The 24,984-nt window shown below is 37.2% G+C and overlaps 2 protein-coding genes across 2 annotated transcripts in view; one reads left to right on the forward strand and one right to left on the reverse strand.

The window, feature by feature from the left end:
* Positions 1 to 24,984, reverse strand: part of cdh23 (cadherin-related 23) — a 232,804-nt gene that overhangs the window by 26,261 nt on the left and 181,559 nt on the right. Inside the window, exons 28-36 of the mRNA XM_084093482.1 lie at positions 20,443 to 20,503; positions 19,224 to 19,369; positions 18,203 to 18,338; positions 16,187 to 16,575; positions 15,383 to 15,484; positions 14,851 to 15,003; positions 14,645 to 14,773; positions 13,706 to 13,834; positions 11,242 to 11,469 (exon numbers count right to left, since the gene is read on the reverse strand). Of these exons, the coding sequence (XP_083949608.1) occupies positions 11,242 to 11,469; positions 13,706 to 13,834; positions 14,645 to 14,773; positions 14,851 to 15,003; positions 15,383 to 15,484; positions 16,187 to 16,575; positions 18,203 to 18,338; positions 19,224 to 19,369; positions 20,443 to 20,503 (1,473 nt within the window). The remainder of the gene's footprint in view (positions 1 to 11,241; positions 11,470 to 13,705; positions 13,835 to 14,644; positions 14,774 to 14,850; positions 15,004 to 15,382; positions 15,485 to 16,186; positions 16,576 to 18,202; positions 18,339 to 19,223; positions 19,370 to 20,442; positions 20,504 to 24,984) is intronic.
* On the forward strand, positions 236 to 10,530 carry vsir (V-set immunoregulatory receptor). The gene is made up of 7 exons (XM_084093485.1): positions 236 to 483; positions 4,854 to 5,228; positions 5,314 to 5,376; positions 5,998 to 6,108; positions 6,281 to 6,308; positions 6,880 to 7,052; positions 9,099 to 10,530. Exons 1-7 carry the CDS (start codon positions 429 to 431, stop codon positions 9,131 to 9,133), a joined length of 840 nt encoding a protein of 279 aa, XP_083949611.1. The 5' UTR covers positions 236 to 428; the 3' UTR covers positions 9,134 to 10,530.

Consider the following 24,984-nt stretch of genomic DNA (forward strand, 5'->3'; position numbering starts at 1 on the left):
AATGACTTGGCAATTGAAACTATTACTGCAGAATAAACTTCCAGAAATATACTAATATAATATTTCAATTAAATGATAATTATATTTAAATTAATAATACATTTTATTACTGCATAATACCAAAAATAAACTTTAAATTATAATTGGTTTAATTATTAGCTAGTATAGTTCAATGCATTTAAAATTGTAGTATAACCTGTATTTGTAGTCTAGTCTCTAGTGGGAGGAGTGATTTGGAGGGAGGGAGACAGCAGAGTGAAGAACAGATTCTTGTTTCTATGGTTCACTTCTGATAAATAACTTACTGTAAGAGCCTGCAGATCAGCTGAGTTCACAACACACGGGAATAAGAGAAATACTACAAGTTTTCTGTCATCACGGCGGGGAAAATTGTAGAGGTCTTTGGACATAAATTGAAGACAGGACTGATGGATGTATTCTGGGCTCTCTTGCTCTGCGTTCATTTTCTAACTGCAGTTCAAGGTAAATCTACTCTATTTCTGGACTACATAACGCGTTATTGCTTTGCTGCGTTTTTATTTTAAAAAGCTTTTGTGTTTTTATATGTACGTCAAATGGACGTATTCGCTGTTCAGTCGGTTTTATTTTATTTTATTTTATTTTAGGGTTTCAACATCGTGGTTCAAGTTTTAAACGCGTCTCGAGAACTCTTTCAATTGCTCGAAGCGCGTTCTGCATAACCTGACACGATTCTGACATTTGTTTACTTGTAAAACGTCTGTTCGGGCGTGTGTCAACTTGTTTCAAAACTGAAAAACAACTGTTCTTGCTCTCATTTTTGGCCCGAATTCAACGTTCAACTTATACAAAAAGTCCGTCATCTGTCATATAGTTTGTGATCGATTGTGTACTTTCCTACGTAGGCTGTTACTCTGATTTGCAACACGCAACATTACTGACATCACTTAATTTGCTCCCTTTAATGTTCTATTGTGGTTTGGAGCCGTGTCATTTTGGTTAGGTCCGTAAATAGGTGGAATCTTACCGAAAGGAAAGCCAATGTTTTGGTGTAGTCTCTCGCACGTCGACAATTAACAAACGAATTAGGCTACTACTGATGCAGTGACTGCTTGTTTCATGAATATTACTTTCATTTGAGGTTTATCTAACAAAATTATCTGATTGGCTAAAACGTAAGCTGTAGTTAGTGGGCGTTAGACGTACAGCGAATCCTACAATGGTGAAGACTTGGCTTGCAAGTATTCTTTTAGTTTAAAGGGCAATCGTATAGGCTACGTAGCCTAATATTCATTAGTTTGTTTGGTCATAATTTAGTAACGCGAAACCAGCGTTTTCATCGTCTACTAAATGCATTTAGACATTATTGTATGATAATCACGCTGAACAGAACAAACAAATCAGTTGAAAAGAAAAACGAACAGAATCTATAAAAATAATTAGTTAATAATTTTAGTTATGGTGTATATACAATATAATCATTATAAAATGTCATCAGTTCTGATGGAACCACATCACACATTCAGTATCATTTTTATATAAGAGTCTATTCGTATTTTTCTTTTCAACTGATTACCTCAGCTTGCAGATAAATTCAATAATCCATAGACTATGGCTGGTTCATCATTTAGCTAATATTGATTTTTGCCAATTTTAGAGCGGTTGGTCTAAAGGTAGACAGTGTGAGTGTAGATGTAGGAAGTGGCAGGGTTTGTGAGGCTTGTTCCCAGGGGGGAAGCTCTTATTAAGTATCAGTCAGGTCAGATTTCCATACCAGGGGGTATCTATTCAATGCCCAACCATCCCTACACCCTTATCACAGTGAGGAGGTGTGATCTTTCTCAAAAAAGCCTGATGGTTTCATCTTAACCAGGCCTGAAAAATCAGCATAAATAGAGATACAGGGAGACAGTCTGAAAGGATCCCAAATGGAATGAGACAGGGAGACTGGATACTGCACTGGGATTACATTCCTGACCCCCTGGGTTTGTAAGTCCCTATGAGAGGCTACATCCACAGCGTCTTCTCAGTAAGAATATGAAGGGGACAAAATGATCAACTGAGAACTAAGAGAAAAATAACGCAAGGGAGGAAGAATGATGCATTGATGAGCATTAGTGGTGCTTGCTAAAGGAAACATCCCTATTGTTTATTGTTCTTGACTCTTAAGACTGGTAGGCCATAGCAGTGGTGCCTTTTTCCAACCTGCCCCCATGATTTCAAAAAGATCATTACTTTAATTATAATTCCACAGAATATCATTGAGTTTGCTTCTGGAAATAGTCCAATACTCCAAAACAATGTTTTAATGCATGAGTTTCTGTAATGGTGGGCAGATGCTGATCTGCAGGAGTTTTCAGGTGAAATGGGACAGTCCCTCACAGTCATGCTCTCTGCAGATGGGACGGGAGTTCTTAGACCCCCGTGGCTTTCATTAACACCTTGTAATGAGGCTCTTAAATAAACAGTGATAGTGAGAAATGAGATCAACACATGTAGGTGGGGGCTGTAAAGGGGGCTCTGCCTTTATTTAAGGAATATTCATAAAAACACAAAAATTGTCTACCATGAAAGACAAAATGAGATATGAAGGCAGAATGCCTGAGCTGCTCTTTTCCATATAATACACACATAACGTCAATTCTCATTTCTGTCATTTCTGAAGTCATATGATAGTTTTGTGTAAGGAACAGTCCAAAATGTACTGATAATCTTCCCCTTCATCAAAGCTCTCAAATTTCATTTGCATTTGTGTTCAGAGTGTCTTGAGAACATTGTCAAACTTGGTTCTCACTTATCTCACTAAAAATCTCACTTATGTGACTGACTGTTTTAAGAGAAGTTATGATCAGTGAATGATCCATTATATAAAATGTTGACTATTATAATTGTGTTTTTATAACTTTTTGGTGTCATTTGGGATCTTGGCAGTATAAATAAGCATTTATTTGTAATAAAAACAAGCTAAATCTCTCTTTAAAGAGGTTTTAATCTTTAAGTAACAATCAAAGACATTCTTTCTCTATAAAATGAAGCAGATTCTGTATGGTGGTGCATGTCAGCGGCATGTAAATGTGATCATTCTTCATATATCAGTAAAAAGGAGCAGGATGATGGACGCTGATGTCCATGTAAATTCAGTGGCACAGATGCTTTTGTGTTGATGTCAGATAAGCACAGATAAACACATTTGCAGACAGATGTCCTCAGGCAGGGGACATTTCATTATTAGTTCTCTGTCTCTGGCAGATAAGTCTGAGTTCTGGGCTCAATTCAAGTTATGGTCAGTGACAATTTCCAATCATTATTGCTTAAATTGTTTTGAACCCTTCTTGAAAGGATTAATGGCTTGTTGTGCTTTTAAAGCAACAGTCTGGTTTGGCTCGGCCTCCAAAACACTCTCTAACGTGACTTTGATCCAACCACGACCCGGTACTCAGAGACGGCACGTTTATGTACATGGTGCTGAGTAGTATTTCATCCAGTCACAACAAAGATGTGTGGAACCGCTGGCAGCTGATTCCCAGCGCAGGATCTCACGGGGTGGGAAATGAAGCACTGAACCGGATAATTACGAGCGCTGATTGGGAATATGAGGACGGATGAGGTTTATAGGGAATAGCAGGGCAGGAGGGGGTTGAACTGTATTGTGTCTGTGAGAGACAGGAACGGACTCACTGCCCTGAGCTGCACTTTATCACACAAACGCCCTTTCCTATTGCTCTTCCTGACACTCATTCACACACACACCCATAGTTATGTACAGTTAAGACACTCAGGGCATAAAGAAGCATTTGCACAGACTGCACATTGAGGTCAACTACACATGCATTGATAGTAGAGGGCGGCACATATAATGACGTGCAGCCATGCAGTCAAGCAGTCAATATCTGGGACAGTCACATAAATAAAGGAAATATTTTTCCATTCACGAGAAATCTGTGTTTGTCCCCGTTTGTCCCATTGCCTTGTCGATAAACATTCAGCTCTGGTTCATAGGGTTTGTGTGTGTAATTAGGATGTAGGTCTGTTTGGTCTATTACAGGATAGGAAACAATGCACTCAGTGTGCCACCATTTTATTCTACAACACACACACACATACACGCACAATAAAACTTGAGCAGAGAACATCATAGTTATGGATAAAAGAAACAATAGCAGTCTAAAACGACACCTGTTGTTTGTTCACTAATGTGGTGGAAATGCATTTCTTCCACAGAGCATTTCTGGGTTTCACAAAGCTTGTTTTTCTTTTTTTATAAAATAGTGTTGTAGTAGTTTTACTATACATAAGCAACATTTAAATGTATTAATGTTTCTGGAGGAACAAAATTTAGACTTTTTACAAGCATTTTTACAACAAATGTTTGGTTGATTTGAAATAAATATATACAAGATAAACAATATATAATATTATCTAACAAATGTCTTCCAGTGACACTCATACACGTTTAAACTTGTGGCTTAAGATTTGACACTGATTAAACATTTTTAAGTAAAAGAGTAATGCTAAAGCCTTGCCACAAAGTCACCACTGTAGTAAACAAACTCTGATAAAAATGCACATGTGGTCAGCTGGTACACACTCTAAAAGGAAATAACCAGTTGAAATCAAGAAATCCACAATCTCAAATACAGATATTGCAGTATGTATCTGCCTTTGCAGACATCTAATAAATAAATAAATAGGTTAATATTTAACTAATAGTCAAATTCAAAATTTAAATGTATTTCCATTCTTCGGGGGAATTAACTTACAAAAGCATTGCAGTTACAGTCTACTAATATAGGCTTGCACATGTTTGATATTAAATGTAATTGTTTTATTTAAATATAAAAAATCCCCATCCCCATCTCTTTCTGTCTCTCCAGCGAGCGGTGAGCACCACAATCTAAGACTTTCTGTGCCCCATCGGAACTACGAGTGTCCTGAAGGGGCCAATGTCACCCTGACATGCATTCAGTCCGGATCCAAGGCTTACTCGGGCGACAAGATGTGGAACACCTGGATCTTCACGCCTCGCTCAAACGAGCGCTGCCACAAGGGCGTACACCCGCGCGGGTCCATTCACACCAACCGCTCTCTGGGAGTGGAATACATCAACGGTGAGAAGTTCTTCTCCATCTTCTTGCAGACCATCAAGCACAAGGACCAGGGCAAATACTGCTGCCTGCTTGTGGACATTCATGAGCAGCACAAGCCCGAGCAGGAGGCCCATGAGTTCATCTACCTGACTGTGGTGCCAAGTAAGTGAGCCAGGAGAGAGGTCAGGTGGGACATTCATGTATCCCCTTTGTTCTTGTGTGATCTCAATGTCACATGTTTCCACAGCAAATGCAAATACTCGCAACGGCAGTCTGAAGTGTTTGGAGTGGTCTCACGTTCCTTCAGATGGTACGTTCAACAACACAAAAACAATACAGAGGCCCTAAAAAGTATTAGGACGCACAAGTCACACTTATCACTGTAAAGCTGCTTTGGAACAATCTACATTGTTAAAAGCGCTATATAAATGAAGATGACTTGACTTGACTTAAAAATGTCAATCAAACCAAAATGGCATCTGCAAACAAATGATGCTACAGATTTTATCAGAACTAGCTTCTATTTTTGCTCACTGAATGTTCCCCTCAAGTTCACAAGTATAGTTTTGAGAATAAGACATTGACTTTAAATTTAAATACCCAAACTCTATTTCAGTGCCTAGTAAACTAGACTGTGAGTGGTTAGGGAATAAGATGCAAGTTTTTGTGCACAAAATGGACTGGCTGTTTAGTAAAGTCACCCTTAAATCTATTGTTTCATTCTTTAAACCCCATTTCTTTTTGCGAAATGTTGTGGCTGAAAGATGTGCTTGTGCTATTGTTATAATATATGCAAACTGGCATTAATGCAATGGCATTCACTCATTTTTAAGGGTGGCTTTAAGTGTCTCAAGTACTTTTTGGGCTGATTCACTACAGATTTCTTTTCTCTTTTTTCCACCAATAACGTCTCTCTGTCTCTCTTTTCCAGACTCAGTGGCTGAAGGTCTGGCTATCGCAGCCTGTGTAGCTTTCATTCTGTGCCTCCCGCTCATACTGATGCTAGTTTACAGACAGAGACAAACAGTAGAGCGACACAGACGTGAGTACACACACACTTAGTCATGTTTAGCTCACACACTTGCTCTGACCTATATTGTGTGTGAGAGCGCTGCACATTCTGCTGATGGCAGTACAGTAGCTGCACTAATTGTTTTAAAGAGACTGCATTTCCTTTCTCGCTATAAACCATTTCCTGTTCCTGTTTTTCCCAGGTTCACATGAGCTGGTGCGTATGGACAGGTGAGTTTCCACAGTGACCGAAAAACTCAACAAGGGATATTTAGCTGAATCTTACAAAACCATATTCTATTGCAACATTCTATTGCAACATAATTTTTTTTAATAATAATTTTGATAATAAACCTATTACAGAAATGCTTTATTTATTTATTTTTTACAATTCGTATTATTCTCAATGGTGATTCTCATTACTGTATCTTTTAATTATAAAGTAAAACACATCTATAAATAAGCATACAGGCAGTGCAACAAATGCTACAAGTGTAATTTACTATTATGAGTGATTATTTTTTACATTAAATCATTTTGTAACGTGAATGTGGGGGAAAATATGCCTAACTGTCAGGAAAATAATTTCACAATGCAAAAAAAAAAAAAACTCTTACTGGTCGAAATGGCAGGCTAATTATTCTATATATTTTTATATATTAATATGCAAAATATGATTTCTTATTAGTTCTTTTTTTTTGTGATGAAACATGTTTCGGACATGTACTTGGCAGGTTTCATGAGATTTAAATAAATATATACAAATTTTTTTTTTATTGAACCTCTGTCTATCTCTCTCTAGTGAAGCACAGGCGCATGAGAACCCAGTGTTTTTGGGCGATTCTCCACAACCTAAACCCCGCACTGTATCCCAAATCATGAGGCAGTCATCTGAAACAGGACGCCACCTCCTGTCAGATCCTGGAACTCCACTCTCCCCAAACATCCATGGGGAATTGTTCTTCCCAGCACAGGGTACGGCACAAAGACACAAACATGAAACTGTAATCCAATTCCAAAAGCTTGTCACCATCACACAGGTGACAAGAAACATGTGGAGAATCACTACATGCACAGACACACACGCACAGATGGTGCTTAAACGTACCCAATCTTAAACAAATGTGCACACACCGCACAAACAGAATTTTTCTTGAATTTTCTCTTCTTCTTGGTAGGCACAACTGTACCCACACGTTTCAAATTCGAAAAATGAACACGCATGCAAATCTGCACACAACCAGATAAAACCCAACTAGAGTCTCGTGTGTGTAGGCGAACGTTATGAAGTCCAGCTCACTCTCCACACATAGAGACACGCCTCCTCACATTTAACCTTTAACTCAGCGGAATTTACAGAATGTCAATTTCCCCTTTTCTCCCTCATTTCACAACACCCATTTCTGCTTCTCTGATGGCAAGCCGGATTCTGAGAAACTGAGAACTTGTGTGTGCATACGTGTCTACTTTCATGAGTGTTTTTTCATTATACATGACCTACTGGCACATACAGACAGTTCTGTATTCCCACACAGAAATATTAATGTCAACGTTAAACAAGTTTACGACCCATTTTACTTCCTTAATGAGACTCAAAGTGAAAACGGGATTTTCAGTGATAAAGATATACGGTGGGACTTAATTTTATCCTTAGGGTTAGGAAAAGTAAGCGCTACATAGGCCAGCTGGAAAGGAAAGACGTATTCGAGTAAGATATTGTATTTTGAACAAAACATTTATTTTTTTTGCAGTAATTTTTCAAACACACACAATATTTAGCATAATATGCATGATAAGACCAAAAATGTATATTAAAGGGGTCATATGATGCTTTTTAATGGTTTCCTTTAGTGTGTAAATGATCTATTTTAGCATGTATACGATCTGCAAAGTTACAAAGCTCATAGTCTCCCACAAAGGGATTTATTCTAACAGAGAACGCTTCTCCAGACCCACCTAGAACGCCTCGATCGAACTCCAGATAATACTTCCTCAAACGTCTACGTCACAATGAAATATTAGCATAATGTCCACCCAAAGGCATGGCATATGCAAAGAAAAAAGATGAGGCATCAGTGAATTGTATTGTTGTCATCATGTCGTGGAGACGCTGTGTGTTTGGATACGAAAGCAAATTCGCCTTGTTTGGCCTTCTGAAATAGGATGAAATAAGAAATCAGAGCGTACGACTTATTTATAAAGCTGTTCCCAAAAGTTTGCTTGTGCACAGTGCCATATACATAGTCTATACACAGACTACGTACGACTGTGAAATGTTCTGCTGAAATCATGCTTTCAAAGTTGGTTCCTATTGATTGGCTTGATCATCCACATATTCAGAATCCGACTTGTGCTGAACTGATTAATGCAAACATTATTAACTGTGTGTTTGCTATTGCTTAAAGCCTTGGAAGCTGAAGCTTGCGATCATGGTAAGGGGTGTTACATTTCCAACACACGCTTGAGGTGTTTGGCCAATCAGAGCTTTCCAGAAGGAGAGGCTTTGTAGAAATCGGTGCGTTTCAGACAGACTGGGAATAGAGCAATAATGTTTATGAATATTAAAGCATGTTAACCTATTCTTTACACCTAATAAACAAAAAAATTAACTTTTAAAATAGCATCCTTTTAAGCAGGTAAATAGTGTAAATTCAACAGAAATATTTCAACATAAAATACATGCAACTTCCCTGTAGCTCAAACACCATTTTGAATGTAAAATAGCTACGGAACGATATAAAACTTCTATGTAAACATACATAATGCAAAGCTCCCACCCAGACCATTCATTAACACGAAGCTGCAAAAACATTAAAATTGACACATTTACATATGGACTGTCCACACAGCCTGGAGACATCACTCTTTTCATATGTAACAGAGGGCTTTTATATAGAAGTCTTAAAGGTAGAGCAGCAAAAACAGACTAAATTTAAATTTTGGCGGTGCTAGACACCTTGCCTACCGTTATAAGCAGAGTTTAAGGCTCCCCCTCTAATCATTTTACTTTTTCCTTTCCAGATCCCATCCCTGAGTCTCCCAACTTAATGGATTAAAAAGGCGTCATGTTCACCCCCTCCCCAGAAACACCTAGTGTTTCTTCCTTCTCTTCCACATCATCATGCCTCTTTTCTTCCGGTCTTCTGCAAGGATGATAAGGAGAGACCGTCCCCCAAAAAATGACAACTGAACTCAGCTCTTCGCTATTACGATGGGACCCCTTATCTGATGACGTCTGTGTCTGTCTGCTGACTGTCCTTGAACGGGTTTTCAGAGAAGAAAATCTCACAAGTTAGGGCACTAGGGAAAGCACGGTGACAGGGAATTTTTATGAAGAGGATCCAAAGATGTCCTTGTCTGCCATTTGAGTTGAAAAATAGATTTCAGCTAAGCTGTTTGCACACATTTTTGTTCGTCCCGTGCTTCGTGTGTCAGTCACACTGAGGCTTCATTTGCACTTAAATGACAATTTTCTATTCTTTCTCTCTTCTCTAATCTGTCTATTCCCATTCTCGTCTCACGTTTCCACTTAATCATTCTGTTCGTCCGCTCTCTTCTAGAGGTCAGGGATGTATTAAAACCTCATCCACTCACACTGTTTTACACATCCTAGTTCTTTCTCAATACCTACTTGTTCAATACTCAGTGCCAAAGTACTCAGTTATCACTTTACCACTGAAATGGCGCCAGTGCTGGTCTCAGATTTGGTGCTCAGCCGTGAAATCTGCAGATCTTAGAAATGGCCGGTTTGTGCATTTACTTGAGAGCCGAATGACTGTTTGTTTCAAAGTTTTAAAACTCATTTTACTTTAGAAACTTTATATAACGGACCCATATTGGGACCAGCACTGGCATTGTGTCGTGGAAAACGGATGTTCTCAGTACACTCACCGTCAGACCTGCTGAGAAACAATGGTGAGTGTGGTGCTTTTATGATATATGTAGCTTGTATGATGCATTCAGAATGAGTGCATTTTTTTGTGGTAAATGTTGCATCGGTGCCAATTAAACATAATGCCACTCTTTTACGTCTTCTATGTCACCTGTGGATTTAAGGGTCTGAGGGTTTATAAAAGAAGATTTTCTATCTTTTGTATTGAATTTTTATCTGATGTGTGTGTGTGTATATTCTTTTTCCATTAAATGAAAAAAAAAAAAATGCAAAGGAAGCATTTTCAGGAAGCTTAAAAGTTTAAATCCACTGCCAAACAGAGTGCCAAAACCTTGCTTTGTGTATAAATGAAAGATTGTTTGGTGAATGATTGCAAATCCACATTGTAAATATACTGATAAATACGCCACTTTACCAGTTTGTATATTTGAAGTTGCACATGTGCCTGTACAAAGTTAGCACCGTATATGTAGCTCTTAATGATGCTGTGACACAACTGCTGATTCCATTTGCTTATATTTCTTTTTAAAAAATACAAATAAATAAAACATTCTGGTGAGAGCTGAGAGTCCTTGTGCTGTGTTTATGCAATAAATAATCTCTTTTATCACACGGAACTGCCCGAGACAGCAGATGGTCTACTGACGGGTAGCAAGACCTCTAAACCTTTATGGGGAAACTTACCCGACCTCAACTAAAAAAATAATAAGTTTAACTAAGATGAATCTGTTCAAATAAGTGTATCATCTCTCTGAATCATCTGAAAGACAACATATCCCTAAAAATTAGTTTCAATCTGCCGCTGTTTAGAAAGTGGATCCAGACACCAGAGTACCAAAAGTCACACTTGATGAAACCCAGACCGCTGTGAGGTTCACAACAGGAATCAACGAGCTCTTAAGAGTGCAACTTCCTGTTTCAAAAATAAGGCAGGTTGTGGTTTCCTGTTTTTGCTGTTTGGTTGTTCAACTGGCTTTTAAAAAAGCAAGCGTAGTATCTTATGTTTAGAAAGAAAAAAAAGACAAGACAAAGGGAAAAAAACGGTCAAAATCTGTTTACAGAGTTGCAGCAACGTTTGATGTTCTATTGTAAGGGTGGGGTTAATCCATTGGGATCTGACTGGATCATAAAATGTAGCTTATCATACAATTTTTCCCCACCCATGTGGCCTTGGTAATGTCAGGAAAAAAGAAGAGTAATTTAGAGCTGGAGATTATTTTGATGAAAGATTACAAAGAAAAACAGGCAGCTAACGCACGCACACACACTTACTGATAAAGGTGGCGTGCCATCATCTTCCACAGTCACAGTGAGTGTGTACTGCTGCTGTTTTTCTCTGTCAGGAGGTGACGGTCGGGTCACTATCTCTCCCGTCATACGGTCTATTCTGAAGGTCAGGTCCTGGTTCCCACCGGTGATGTAGTACGACAGCATGGCGTTGGGTCCGATGTCACGATCCGTCGCTACGACACGCAGGACCGATGTACCACCCCCCACATTCTAAAACACACACATATATATATGTTGGTGAAAAGTCATACTAACATCTACATTATTACTATAACCATCTTAAAATATTTCTAAATGATAATAATTCAAATTAAAAGTAAAATGGTCATATTAACAAACTTTAACATTATTACTATACTACCCATCTTAAAATATTTCAAAATAATAATAGTTATATTATTAATAATAATAATAATAAGTTAAAATAAATCCTAAACATACATTTATAAATAAATTATAAATTATAATAAACAATATATTTTTCATAATATATATATATATATAATATATATATATATATATATATATATATATATATCATATAAATGCATTTAATAAATTATTTGTTTATACTATATACAGTCATGCTCAGAATTAATCATACCCCTGGTAAATATGATCAAAAATGGCTGTAAAAAATAAATCTGCATCGTTTATCCTTTTGATCTTTCATTCAAAACATTGGCAAAAATCGAACCTTTCATTGAAGTAAAAGAATTGAAAGTGGGGGGGAAATCACATTATGAAATAAATGTTTTTCTCCAAAACACGCTGGCCACAATTATTGATACCCCTAGAATTTGTATGAATAAAATATCTCTGAAGTATATTCCCATTCATATTTACCTTTTTTTTTAGCACACCAGGGTGACTAGGAACATGAAATTGTCCACCTTTGACTTCTTGTTTCACAGGAGTTTATATATGAGGAAACATAAAGGCCAAATTCCCTTAATCATCCATCATAATGAGTAAAACCAAAGAATATAGTTCTGATGTGCAGCAAAAGATTGTTGAGCATCACAAAATAGAAAGTGGCTGTAAGAAAATAGCTAAAGAATTGAAAATCCCCATTTTGACCATTAGGGCAATAATTAGGAAGTTATAATCAACTAAAGATGTTACGAATCCTCCTGGAAGAGGACGTGTGTCTTAATGCACGGTGACGAGGAGAGTTTGAGTGGCCAAAGACTCTTCAATAATCACAGATGGAGAATTGCAGAGATTAGTTGAGTCTTGGGGTCAGAAAGCCTATTTAAAAAAAAAATCAAACAACCCCTACATCCCCACATGTTGTTTGGGAGGTTTTCAAGAAAAATGCTCCTCGCTCATCCAAGAACAAACTCCAGCATATTCAGTTGTCAGACACGACTGGAACTTCAAACGGCACAGGGTTCTGTGGTCAGATGAAACTAAAAAAAAGCAAACACGCTAAATGGGTTTGGTGCACACAAGGATAAAAAGTACCCCATGTGTACAATTTAATATACCATTGGATCTTTAATGTTGTGGGCATATTTTTCTGCTGGAGGTCCTGGACTTCTTGTTCAGATACATGGCATTGTGGATTCTATCAAATATCAACAGATAAAAAATCAAAACCTGACGGCCTCTGCTAGAAATCTTATAATGGGCCGTGGTTGGATCTTCCTTCAGGACAACGATCCAAAACAAACATCAAAATCAACACAAAAATGTGTTAGGGAGCACAAAATGAAGCTTCTGCCATGACAGTCCCAGTTCCCTGACCTGATGAGTGGAGTGAACTGAAGAGAAGAAGCACCAACATGGATCTGGGAATCTGAAGGATCTGGAGGGATTCTGTATGGAGGAATGGTCTCTGATCTCTTGTCAGGTGTTCTCCAAACTCATCAGGCATTATAGGAGAAGACTCAGAGCAGTTATCTTGGCAAAAGGAGATTGCAAAAAGGTATTTAATAAAAGAGTATCAATAATTGTAGCCAACGTGTTTTGGAGAAAAACATTTATTTCATAATGTGATTTCCCCCCCACTTTCAATTCTTTTACTTCAATGAAAGGTTAGGATTTTGCCAATTTTTTGAATGAAAGATCAAAAGGATAAACGATGCAGATTTATTTTTTACAGCCATTTTTGATCATATTTACCAGGGGTATGATTAATTCTGAGCACGACTGTATATATATATATATATATATATATATATATATATATATATATATATATATATATATAGAGAGAGAGAGAGAGAGAGAGAGAGAGAGAGAGAGAGAGAGAGAGAGAGAGAGAAATACAATAATATAATTAATAATAAGAGTAAATTAGAAATATGAATAAATTATATTACATAAGTGATTACATTTCTTTATTTTGACATCTTTCATGCAAACAATTGAATAATTAACAGCCAGAATCCTCTGAGGTGCTGATGGCATCACTGGTTTGAGGTGCTGTGACCTCACTGACCTCATTGACACTGACGTTGTATCCACGAGGGCTCTGCATCACTGGAGGGTTATCGTTTACATCCATAATATTCACAGTGAGCGACACATCTGTGAACCTCGGAGGGGAACCATTATCCGTCGCCCGCACCTGATCCAAACACACAAACACACACAGGTATCCATGTAAACATCAGTAAACAGACACACATAGCCCACAGAACTCATTATGCAAAACATACTATATTTAACTGGACAAGGAAACATGTAAAAAGTCACGTAACACTCTGTGACAATGAATGTGTTCAGCAGACATGTGACTTATTGAATGAAGTCTCTTATGCTCACCAAGGCTTTTTTGTTTATTTGATAAAAATACTGAATAAACTGTAATATTGAGAAATATTATTAAAATGTAAAATAATTGTGTCCTATTTTTTATATGTATATACTTTAAATGTAATTTTATTTCATTGTGAAGGCAAAGATGAATTTTCAGCATTATTATGTCAGTCCTCAGTGTCACATGATCCTTCAGAAATCATTCTAATATGCTGATTTGCTGCTCAAGAAACATTTATTATTTATTTTCAATGTTGACAACAGTGCTGCCACTGCTAAATATTTTTTTGTACAAACTGATACTTTTTTCAGGATTCTTGTTGATGAATAGAAAAATCAAAACAACAGCATTTATTTGCAATAGAAATCATGTGAAGCAGAAAATAAATGTCTTTACTGTCATTTTTGATCAATTTAATGCATCCTTGCTGAATAAAAGTTTTAATTTCTTTAAAGAAAAACCTACTGAAACTTTTGAATGGTAGTGTATAATTCTAATATCACATGCTTTTTGAAACCTCTATAGTGTAGGGAGCGTGTGTATGATATAAAGCGAGGTCTAGGAAGTCACTACAGTTTGGTAGAGAGCCATAACATGTGTCCATAATGTCTCTCTCACTTTTAGCAGGTAGCGGTCCACGGCTTCACGGTCCAGACGGGCATTCAAGTAAACCTCTCCATACGTGTTATTGGCTGTGTTGATCTTAAACACGTCCTGCATGTTCCCCGCGATCAAGGTGAAATTTACCTAAAGAAGTGTGATGGAGGCGGGGTTAGGAATGATTGACAACTCATTTAACAGGGTTCTGAGTATGTCTTACTCACCAATCCATTTCTTCCAGCGTCTTTGTCCCGTGCCAACACAACCGCAACTCTCTGGCCAATGGGAGTGTCCTCTGGAATAGCCACCGACAAATCCGAAGTGATGTCAAACTCTGGGCTGTTGTCATTCTCGTCGAGAATGGTGATTGACACCTTTCAAAAGTACAAAGCAATGGAAACTGAGATGTTGTTTCTGACAGAATATTAACATTTGTTGCATTAAAAATGATTTGAGGACAAAAAAATCACCCATTTACCTTCTACAAATGTGCATCAAGAAAGAAATCAGGAAAAAAAGAGAATAGAACAGGTTTAATTAGATGTTTATATAACACATCAACATCATTTTATCATATGCATTTTAACATCACTATCACTCTAGCTACTGGATACAATCCTGTTTACAGACATGAACTTGACTTTAACAAACAAGGCCATATTGTGCACAATTCAGGACAAGAAGAAATGTGTGTGCTTCTCTACAGTGTGCTGAAGGCTTTAGTGAGCTTGACCTACAGACTGAACAGATCATTACCACAGTGGAGTCTCTCTTGGGTCCTCCATCATCGGCCACAACAGTGAGAGTGTATGAATCCCCCTGTTCTCTGTCCAACTGTCCCGTCACAGTAATACGGCCCTGTAGAGCGCACACAATGAAATAAGAATAGTTAAGAAACTCACAATAGTTAAGAAATTAACTAAATCTTTTCAGGACTGAATTATATTAGAATAATTTTGACCGAAGTGAGACAGTCCAGTCAGCAAGGTTTTGACCACTCGGTCTATTCATTTTTGCTGTTACAAGCTTTTTAAAGGAAACCCATAACTCGTGATGCCATTTTTCCCTACTGTCTAGCTTGATTTTTTTTGTTCATCCTGCAAGAAAATTCACCAACCAATAAGATTTGAGCTTCATGGTCATGTGTATAGATTCAGCGTTCCATGAAGACATTGAATGTTTTAATTTAATTGGGCAAAAGAAAAAGTATTGTTTGTTTTTCCACATTTTCTGCACTGATTTTGAGGAAAGAAAATGTTATTGGAAGGATTTAGGCACAAAGAATGTGTTAAACGGACCTGAAAGTACTAGATTTGTATTGCTAGCTTTGCTAAAAAAAAAAACAGCTGAAGCTGCATGCTTTATGGTGAGTCATTTGCATGAGTCAAACATTGACCTGCTGACTAGTCAATTAGTTAAAATGAGCAGTTGTCTATTATATACAGTGTTATTTTGAGTTACATCACTCTTGGTGTGATTGTTAACATCTTAAAATTGCTACATTCAGTAGTGAAACTCTCAAACCAGACTCATCTATTGAGTTATATGGAGTTTCCTCACCGTGATGCTGTCGATCTTAAAGAGCGCCAGGGCAGCAGGTGAGGTGTCGGGGTCGAAGCGGTACGTCAGCTGGTTCAGGTTATCAGCTGACTGCGCCTTCACCTGGACCACCTCCGTTCCTGTGGCGATGTTCTCCCTCAGTGATATCTCGTATCCGGCTGATAGAAAGGCTACGGCTTCGTCCAGTTCATTGAGTAAAGTGACGTAAACGGTGCAGTAGCCGCGGTGGAACGGCGCTGACTGATCTGTGGCCGAGACGTTCATTAAATAGCTGGTCTTGGTCTCGTAGTCCAAGTAATCCACTGTGGTTACCAGACCCGTACTCATATCGACCTCAAATTTACGGTCAGAACCGGAGACCAGAGCGTATGCCACAGCTCCCCCATCCCCTAAAAACAGAAAGACAGCAAAACATTTTTTTTTTTTAATTGAAAGAAATTAATACTTTTCAGCAAGGATGGATTAAATAATTGATCTAAAATGATATTATCTTGTTACAAAAGATTTATATTTCAAATAAATGCTGTTATTTTGATCTTTCTATTCTCCAAAGAAAACTGAAAAAATGTATCATGGTTTACACAAAAATATTAAGCAAAAACGTCTTTCAATATTGATAATAATAAGAAATGTTTCAGCATATTAGAATGATTTCTGAAGGATCATGTGACACTGAAGACTGGGGTCATGATGCTGGAAATTCAGCTTTGCATCACAGGAATAAATTACATTTCATAAAATATATTTAAATTGAAAACAGCTATTTTAAATTGTAATAATATTTACAATATTACTGTTTTAACTGAGCATTAGTGAGCATAAAAAAAAATCTTACCAACCTCAACTTTTTGAATGGTATTTTAAATAAATTTAGTTTTATTAAATAATAACAATTATTTTAAATCTATGTTTTTAATAACCGTTGTGTTAGATTAATATTGTACAAAAATACCCATTGTTAATTTTATATGGTGTCCCACTTAAAAAATAAAATAAAGGAAAAAAATATAATCCATTAAGTAAGGGATAATGTAGAGCGAGGCGGTTGTTATAGCGAATACGACCCCGACACGGAGCGGAGGTTATCCCGCTTATTATATGGCTACCTACCAAATATGTCAATAATATGACACAAACTATTGATTTAAAAAGGAGTTTATTGATTTAAAAACGATTGTATTGCTTCCGCTAAAGAAAATAGTCCGTTCCGTCTCTACGGTTAGAATCCTGCGTCCTTAGCAACGCTCTGTTTTTCATGGCAACGGTGTGTTATAATTAGCAGCGGTCTGTTATCAAGAAATAAGACCGCATTCTACATTAGAATTCAACCAAGCCATGTAATAAAAATAGATAAATCACTTTCAAATTATTCGCACATTTAAAAATATATAAATGTATAAATTTTTATAACAAGCATTTTATGAAATATCAATTTGATTTACATGTTTTTATTTTTTAATTACTACATTGATAATTGGTTCAATTTTGATGTGCCTCCTCTGTTGATGTCCGCCAATGTTATATGTGGTTAGTAGCTTGTAGTGTAGCTGACTACTTTCTCAAAAAGCAGCTTGATTGCAGTTCAACATTTATCTACAGGTCTAAACTCCAGCACACTGCATCTGAGCCTGAGGCCTTCAAAGATGCAGATGGGAAGACATCTGTCCAGCTTATGCCATGCTGGGCATCCTCCACGAGGAAGTGAAACAGGGAAGCAGAAACGGACACAAGCAGAAGTGCAACAGAAATGTTGTGATATTGTTTGCCATTAAGAATCAATGGAAAAATACAACACAGTTTGAGCCATGTTACGTGTATGACACACACACAGTTGTGGATTTCAAAACCGTATAAAAATAATAAATGAGAAGTGTTATGAATACACAATATTAGCAACCATAGATATTCCCATCTGTCAACCTTCTCAGTGAACTGGTGTGGTTAGCAACACAATAACAAAAGTCAAGAAGAGAGGAAATGCATGCATAATATGTTTGGGTTTATAGCGTTGTGTACCTGTGTCGGGGTCTGTGGCTCGGACCACTACCACAGATGTACCAATCCCAGCAGTCTCTCTGAGCCCCAGACGATTGTACTGCGACTGGGTGAAGACTGGAGACTCGTCATTCACGTCCTCCACGTACACAATCACCTACAATGCAAACTCACAATCAGTCTGATTCACAATAAACACATGCTGCTACACACGCACACACATTATATTCAGCACTTCCTTTTATTCTAGAATTGAACATGACATTTATAGCTAGAAGAATAAATAAAATAAAATCAATAAAATCATTATTGTGTATTGTCTCTTTGAAAGCTTCAGGATTACTTCAGGAATTTGTTTTGGTCTACTACTGTGTCATTTAAAAATAAAAAAAAATCTCTGTTAGTTTGTTACATGTTCCCTGTGTTGTGTTTGGACTTTTATGTTACTTCCTGTCCCGAGTGCCATTTTTGTAGGTCTTGATTGTTTTTAGGTGTGTCTTGTTAGCTTGTTATCCCTTGTGTTTCTCTTGTTCCTCGTCAATCGTTGTTAATGCATGTAAAATGTTCAGTCGAATGACATTCCGATCAAAAGCGCGTTTACACTTGTCTTTTCAATGTGGACAACAACAGGATACAGGTGGCATGTTAATGCCGAGTGTAAATGGGCCCTTAAAATAATTATGTATGCATAGTTTTAGCAACCGTTCTGATATGCAACACTTTTCACCATTTAATCAATACCTTAAGGATTGAGTCAAGTCCTGTCACACAACACTGAACATGATTTTACTTTTAAGGTCACGAGGTCACACACACAAACAAATACTTTACATGTTTTATGGGGACTTTCCATAATGATTTTTTATACTGTGGAAACTGTATATTCTATCCCCTAACTCTACTCCTAAACACAATCCACACAGAAAACTTTCTGCATTTTTACATTGTCAAAACACATAATTCAGTATGATTTATAAGTTGTTTTCCTCATGGGGGCGAAAAAATGTCATGACATTTTGTCCCCACAAAGACACACACACACCCTGACAGAGCTGCGCATGCTGCCCTGGTCACTGTTGTAGGCCTCCACCTCCAGCACATGAGAGCTGCGCGTCTCTCGGTCCAGAGCCACAGTTCCTCTGCTGATGAGTCCAGACAGACTGTCCATGCTAAACTGACCGTTGTTTCCTATGGAGAGCAGACATCACACACACATGAGCCATACTGCCGAACTCTGACATAGTACTTCACATGGAAACAATAATGATAATTTATGTTCTGTCATGACATCTCTCTGAGAGTTTGGCATGGTAATGAGTATGAGAATGTTAATGTGTTTGGTCCTGGCGGAATAGATCTGCTACACTGCTGTTGTTGCTGCAGAGAAAGTGCGGGACTCGCCACTGCCAATACACACGACATTCTGCTGTGGGCAAGTAAGACATGATGCTGCTGTAAAAGCATTCATGAATTACCCCATAGCAGATCTATACAGGTGGAGCTGGGGAAGGTGGAGGGTTTCTGAAAGCGTGCTGCAAACAATAGGCAAGCTCATTGGCTACCAATCAGCTGTGCCCTATATATTCATTCAAATTCTATAGAGAATGATGTGATTGCAAGCAGATTGATTAAGGACTTATGGGCCTGCGCCTTCTAGAGCTTCATGACAGAACTTTGTATTTCCTGGCAGGGTTTGTCTCTATTTGTCTAAACATGTAAAGTATAGTCATATTTAACTACAAAAAAACTAGGAGAAAGAAATAATAAAATACATTTTCTAAAATAAAATAAAATCTGCGTTTATATTGATTAACACTGCTTGTGGCAATGTTTACAGTATGCCATAGATGAGATGTTGTCCAAAGGCATTCTGAAAATACTCAAAATATTCCTAGAAAAAGATTTTCTTACTTATATATTTGAAGAGTTCAGATGCAAAAGCCTCTAAGTGCCATCTGAAATTTTCTTCTAGAATGATCATTTTTATAAAGCTTGTATATTTAAGTTAAGTAATTTCACTTAAATGACAATTAACAGATAATTTGCATCGCCATTTAAGTGAAATTATTGAACTTAAATATACGAGCTTGATAAAAAATGATCATTCTAGAAGAAAAATTCAGATGGCACTTAGAGGCTTTTGCATCTGAACTCTTCATTTATATATTGCAATAATGTTTGATAGTTGGTACAGTACATAGAGGGAGCGCATCTGATCAAGGCATTGAGGCGCGACATCAGGAACCAGGAAGAATAGTTACCGGAGAGAATCCTGTACAGAACTCTTCCATTCTCCCCCTGATCTGCATCTGTGGCCTGAACCTGCAGACAGACGTAAACACATGTAACCACAAAACATACACACACATGTCCTCATAAAAAATGAGACCGAAAGTAACACTTCACACCCACAAACACTTAACCATTACATATGTGTTGAAAAACATGTGTTCAAACTCTCAAACAGACTACAACTGGACTCCTCCTTTCCACCGTCTCAAGTTATGTGTGCATTTCTTCATTATTAGCAGCACCAAATAAAATACAATCTCTCTGTCTGAACGGCCTGGGCCAGACATTGGCTCAACTGATAGTGTGAATTTGGGGCGGGGCTATCTGTGTAATGATGACTAAAGAGTGCAACAGTGCCCGCCCCTTTTTTCAACGGCGCTGGTTCTGGAAGTTTGGTTTATTCATTTATTTTAAAATAGTCTTTGTAAAGAGTTATAAGTCATGAACCAAGCCAATCAACTACGAGGTGAATCACAACACTACAACCTTTGATTTGAAGCAAAAAAGTTTACTGCGTACTTAACAGCTTTAGTGAGGGAAAGAACTACAATCCCACGAAGCATTGCGAACAGCATAATCGAATTAAAAGTGATGGAGAAATATAAAACTACTCATTTACAAATGTTGATTATATGTATAAAAAGATATGTTTATTATTATAAGTTTATTGCAAAATATGCATATACAAACATTTCAGTATTTTGAGAGCGTAGGGAGATCAACTCGATTACGTCATTCGCAGTGCTTCATGGGAGTGGGCGGGGCTAAAGAGCTAGTGTGTTGCTTTTTTCGGCTCTGATTGGTATAATTTGTACAGCGCATGAGCAATGAAGTTTTTACCAAAAACTCCATGATTATTTTAAAAATAAGCTGAAATAATGTGGGCTGGCGCAAATCCCATGGATTAACAACCTCATAGCTCACAGTAGGTCTGTCTTTGAGGGTTTTTAAGTTATCGTTCAAAATCAATTTCATTATGGAGAAAACGAAACGTTTTTACTTCCCAGAACCCGACTCTTGCACTCTATTAAAATACTGTTTAAACCTAAAACTCCTTAACTGCAGTTAAACACAGCCTGAAATTGCTGAATGCAACAGCAATATGATTAAAAAAACACTAATATTCAATAAATAGTTACATTTATAAATAAAAATAATTGGAATAAATAATTCCAGTAAGTACATAATATAAATAGTTCATTATAGCCCAAACGCTGACTGTTTATGGTTGCTAAGCAATGTCACGTTAATATAGAATGTTCAAATATGGCTCGTCGTGTTTGGTGCCACTAGTGGAACAGAAGTGAGACAGTTCACCTTTAAATAGTTGTCATGGTAGTAACTTATAGGGGCTTGAAAGCACACATACAAATTCAACGATCATTTAAATCATGGAAACACGGATCAGCAATTGTTCCTAAATACATCTACACACATAAATAAATCATGTTAAACAGTAAAACCATTTAGCACACACTGAATACATCCATGTATTAGTCAAATCCTACTGACAGCGAGGAGGACGGCCCCTCCTTCAGACTCATTAGCTTTATAAAAAGATGTGGAGAGTTGAAGAAAGAGGTAGGGGATGAGGAGGAGGATGGGGAGAGAAAGAAAGAAGGGGTCTAGGGGGGTCTCTTGGAGAGAGATGAATAGAACAGGCAGACCGGGCCATACCATCACATGGGGGGGTTAAATCTTGAGGCTGAAAGTTTGGCTCAGAATGGGTTTTTAGCTCATGAAACACACTGCTATGGTCAAAAAAGAAGGAGAGGTTGATTTAGAGTCTCTCTGAACGGATATTAGCTGCTCTTTCTGCACATGTTCTGATCCCCATCTTCCAGCTGTCTCATCTCCAACGCTCTTGGTGACAACGTGATTTGAAACGAGGAACTTTGAAGGACTCACTAATCGCGTCCAACGCTAAAGGTAAAGTTGAACCACAAAGAACAAACTGAAAAATAAATGTTATTCATTGGACCCCTGTTGAAAACACCAGGATAAAGTTTGTTTTGAATGCTGGTTTCCCTACTGGGATTTTTCATTTTTGTTCTGCTGAGCAACATGGCTATGCTGGTCCACCAGCACCAAACCCACGCTAACCAGCATAGACAGCATGGACATTTATTCAGCAGGGCCGAATCCATTTTATTTTTTGCCATGATGTCAGCCATAAAGTACACGGGACAACATAAGCCACGTTTGCATTATTGTATTTGACTAATTCGTGCATATGCTTTGCCTGACTCATTAACTATTCACATCAAATACCACAAGGTTACTATAAAGGGAAACACATTGTGTACACTACCATTCTAGAGTTTGGTGTCAATAAGTTTAAGAAATGTGTACTTTTATTTAGTAAGGATGCGTTAAATTGATCAAAAGTGTCACTAAAGACTTAAAAAAATTATGTTTCAAATAAATGCTGTTCTTTTTAACTTTCCACTAAAATACTGTTTTAAACAATGATAATAATAAGAAATGTGTCTTGGGCAGCAAATCAGCTTATTAGAATGATTTCTGAAGGATCACGTGACACGGAAGTCTGGAGTAATAATGCTGCAAATTCACAGAAATACCATGAATGACATTGCAAAATATATTCAAACAGATAACAGTTATTTTGAATTGAAATATTTCACAATATTACTGTTTTCAGACAGCCTTGGTGAACATGAGAGACTTTTAGAAACATAAAAAAACGTAAAACTTATGAATGATAGTCTAACAATCAAAACAAGAGACAAAACCTACTTCATATCTTATACTGTTCTTACTAAAAAGTACTTAAAACTTTAAATTAGAAATTAGATTATATATATATATATTGTTTTTTTGTTTGTTTGTTGCAAATCGTGTTTTTTCCCACCAAAGACTAGTGCACCAAGAAAAAGAAGCAGCATAAAAGCGATTCTAGCTGCCTGCTTAAGCAAAGCAAAAATGTGATGATGTGTGCATAAATGCATTTCAGCAGATTCGTACCGCGGTAACTAATGAAGCGCTTCACTAACAATAGTTCTCGTCTGAATGGCCTTTTCAGACTGTTTGTGGCATTTAAGATGAAGAATAATTTCATGTCTCAATGTGTTTTCATCAAAGCGATACGTCACACTCTGTGTGCTTAGAATTGAACATGCTGACATTTAGGAGCAGATAGGTAGAGTAATTGGTGACTTGGGTGCTGCGCTGTTTGTGTGTGTTCCAGATGGATTGAGAGTTATTTTAACAGACCCAATTTAGCTTGCAAAAAAAACCCAAAAGAAAACCAACTAGCCACATTTCTCATCTGACTGCTCACTTAATGGGGCACCGACATTTTTAATGTCAAATACCATTTCAAATGTGTTTATGGGAGTGATGTAGGCCAGAAACTACATAAACAGACGTGTATGCTTAGCAAATGCATTCACCTTGTACGTAAATGAACATGTGATGTTGAGCTAATGTGATGGTGATCCAATTACCAATTACAACAGTGCACTGTAAAAAAAAATGACATCCCCAAGTCAAAAATTTCAAGTGACCGATAACATCTAAATTTTTCAATTAGTCTCACGTATTATTTCTCATTGAGCCAATGTTAACAGACTATTGCAACAAGAATTTCACTTGGGCCAATTGAAAAATTTAGATGTTATCGGTCACTTGAAATTTTTGATTTGGGAGGGTTAGAAATTTTTTACAGTGTGTAAACAGTGTAACAAAGAAGTTTAATTGGTCTTTTTCTTTTCATTAAAATTAAATTAAATTAAATTACATTTCCTTTAGAAGCAATGCTGTATATGATATAAAAATAATGTGCTTGAAGAATGTTGAATTTTGTAAAACTTAGAAAAAAGTTGAAAAAACATGTTGTCATAACTTATTGATCATATAATTTTTACAGTGCACTGAAAACAAGTCGATATCTTATGCAGTGCTGTTCCTCAAGTGAATTGATTTTGTTTTAAGGATTTTTAGATATTTGACTTGGAAAAAAATGCAACTTTGACAAAAAGTAGTCTTTAATAATGGCTAAAAATTCATATATCCAAATGCAAAACCTAATACAAGTATTCAATTATGTCTGAAAACAATGTTCCCAGCAACTAGAGAATACACAGCCATGTTTATATATTTATATATAGGGCTGTACAGCCATCTAGTGGTTAGGCTACACCATGGTATTACAGATGATAAATGGTGCATAATTGAGAAGTAAACATTTATACGGTACTTATACAGTCAGTATTTATTTTTGTTTTCCCTGGTCCCTCCTGACTGGTTCTTGGTCCCCTATGTGCCACCCCAGCAGAGATTGAATCACTTCACCTGAACGGCCATTATTAGTGATACAACATTTGGGTCATGCGCATGTGTTTGTATTGTGTGTGTGTGGGTTTTCTTTGGCTCAAGAAATCCCTGAGCATAGGGGCCTGTGTAGACCTTAATCTGCCCCTGCTGTGTGTGTGTGTGTGTGTGTGTGTGTGTGTGTGTGTGTGTGTGTGTGTGTGTGTGTGTGTGTGTGT

This window comes from Abramis brama (genome assembly GCF_963993115.1).
Source record: "Abramis brama genome assembly, chromosome: 19".
NCBI classification, from domain to species: domain Eukaryota; kingdom Metazoa; phylum Chordata; class Actinopteri; order Cypriniformes; family Leuciscidae; genus Abramis; species Abramis brama.

What these genes read in the sequence shown, in the direction of transcription:
- vsir (XM_084093485.1), top strand. Translation starts at nt 429, where the DNA reads ATGGATGTATTCTGGGCTCTCTTGCTCTGCGTTCATTTTCTAACTGCA. An exon ending in GAGCTGGTGCGTATGGACAG is followed by an intron (nt 6,309 to 6,879) that starts GTGAGTTTCCAC and finishes ATCTCTCTCTAG; the next exon opens with TGAAGCACAGGCGCATGAGA. An exon ending in ATTGTTCTTCCCAGCACAGG is followed by an intron (nt 7,053 to 9,098) that starts GTACGGCACAAA and finishes TTTCCTTTCCAG; the next exon opens with ATCCCATCCCTGAGTCTCCC.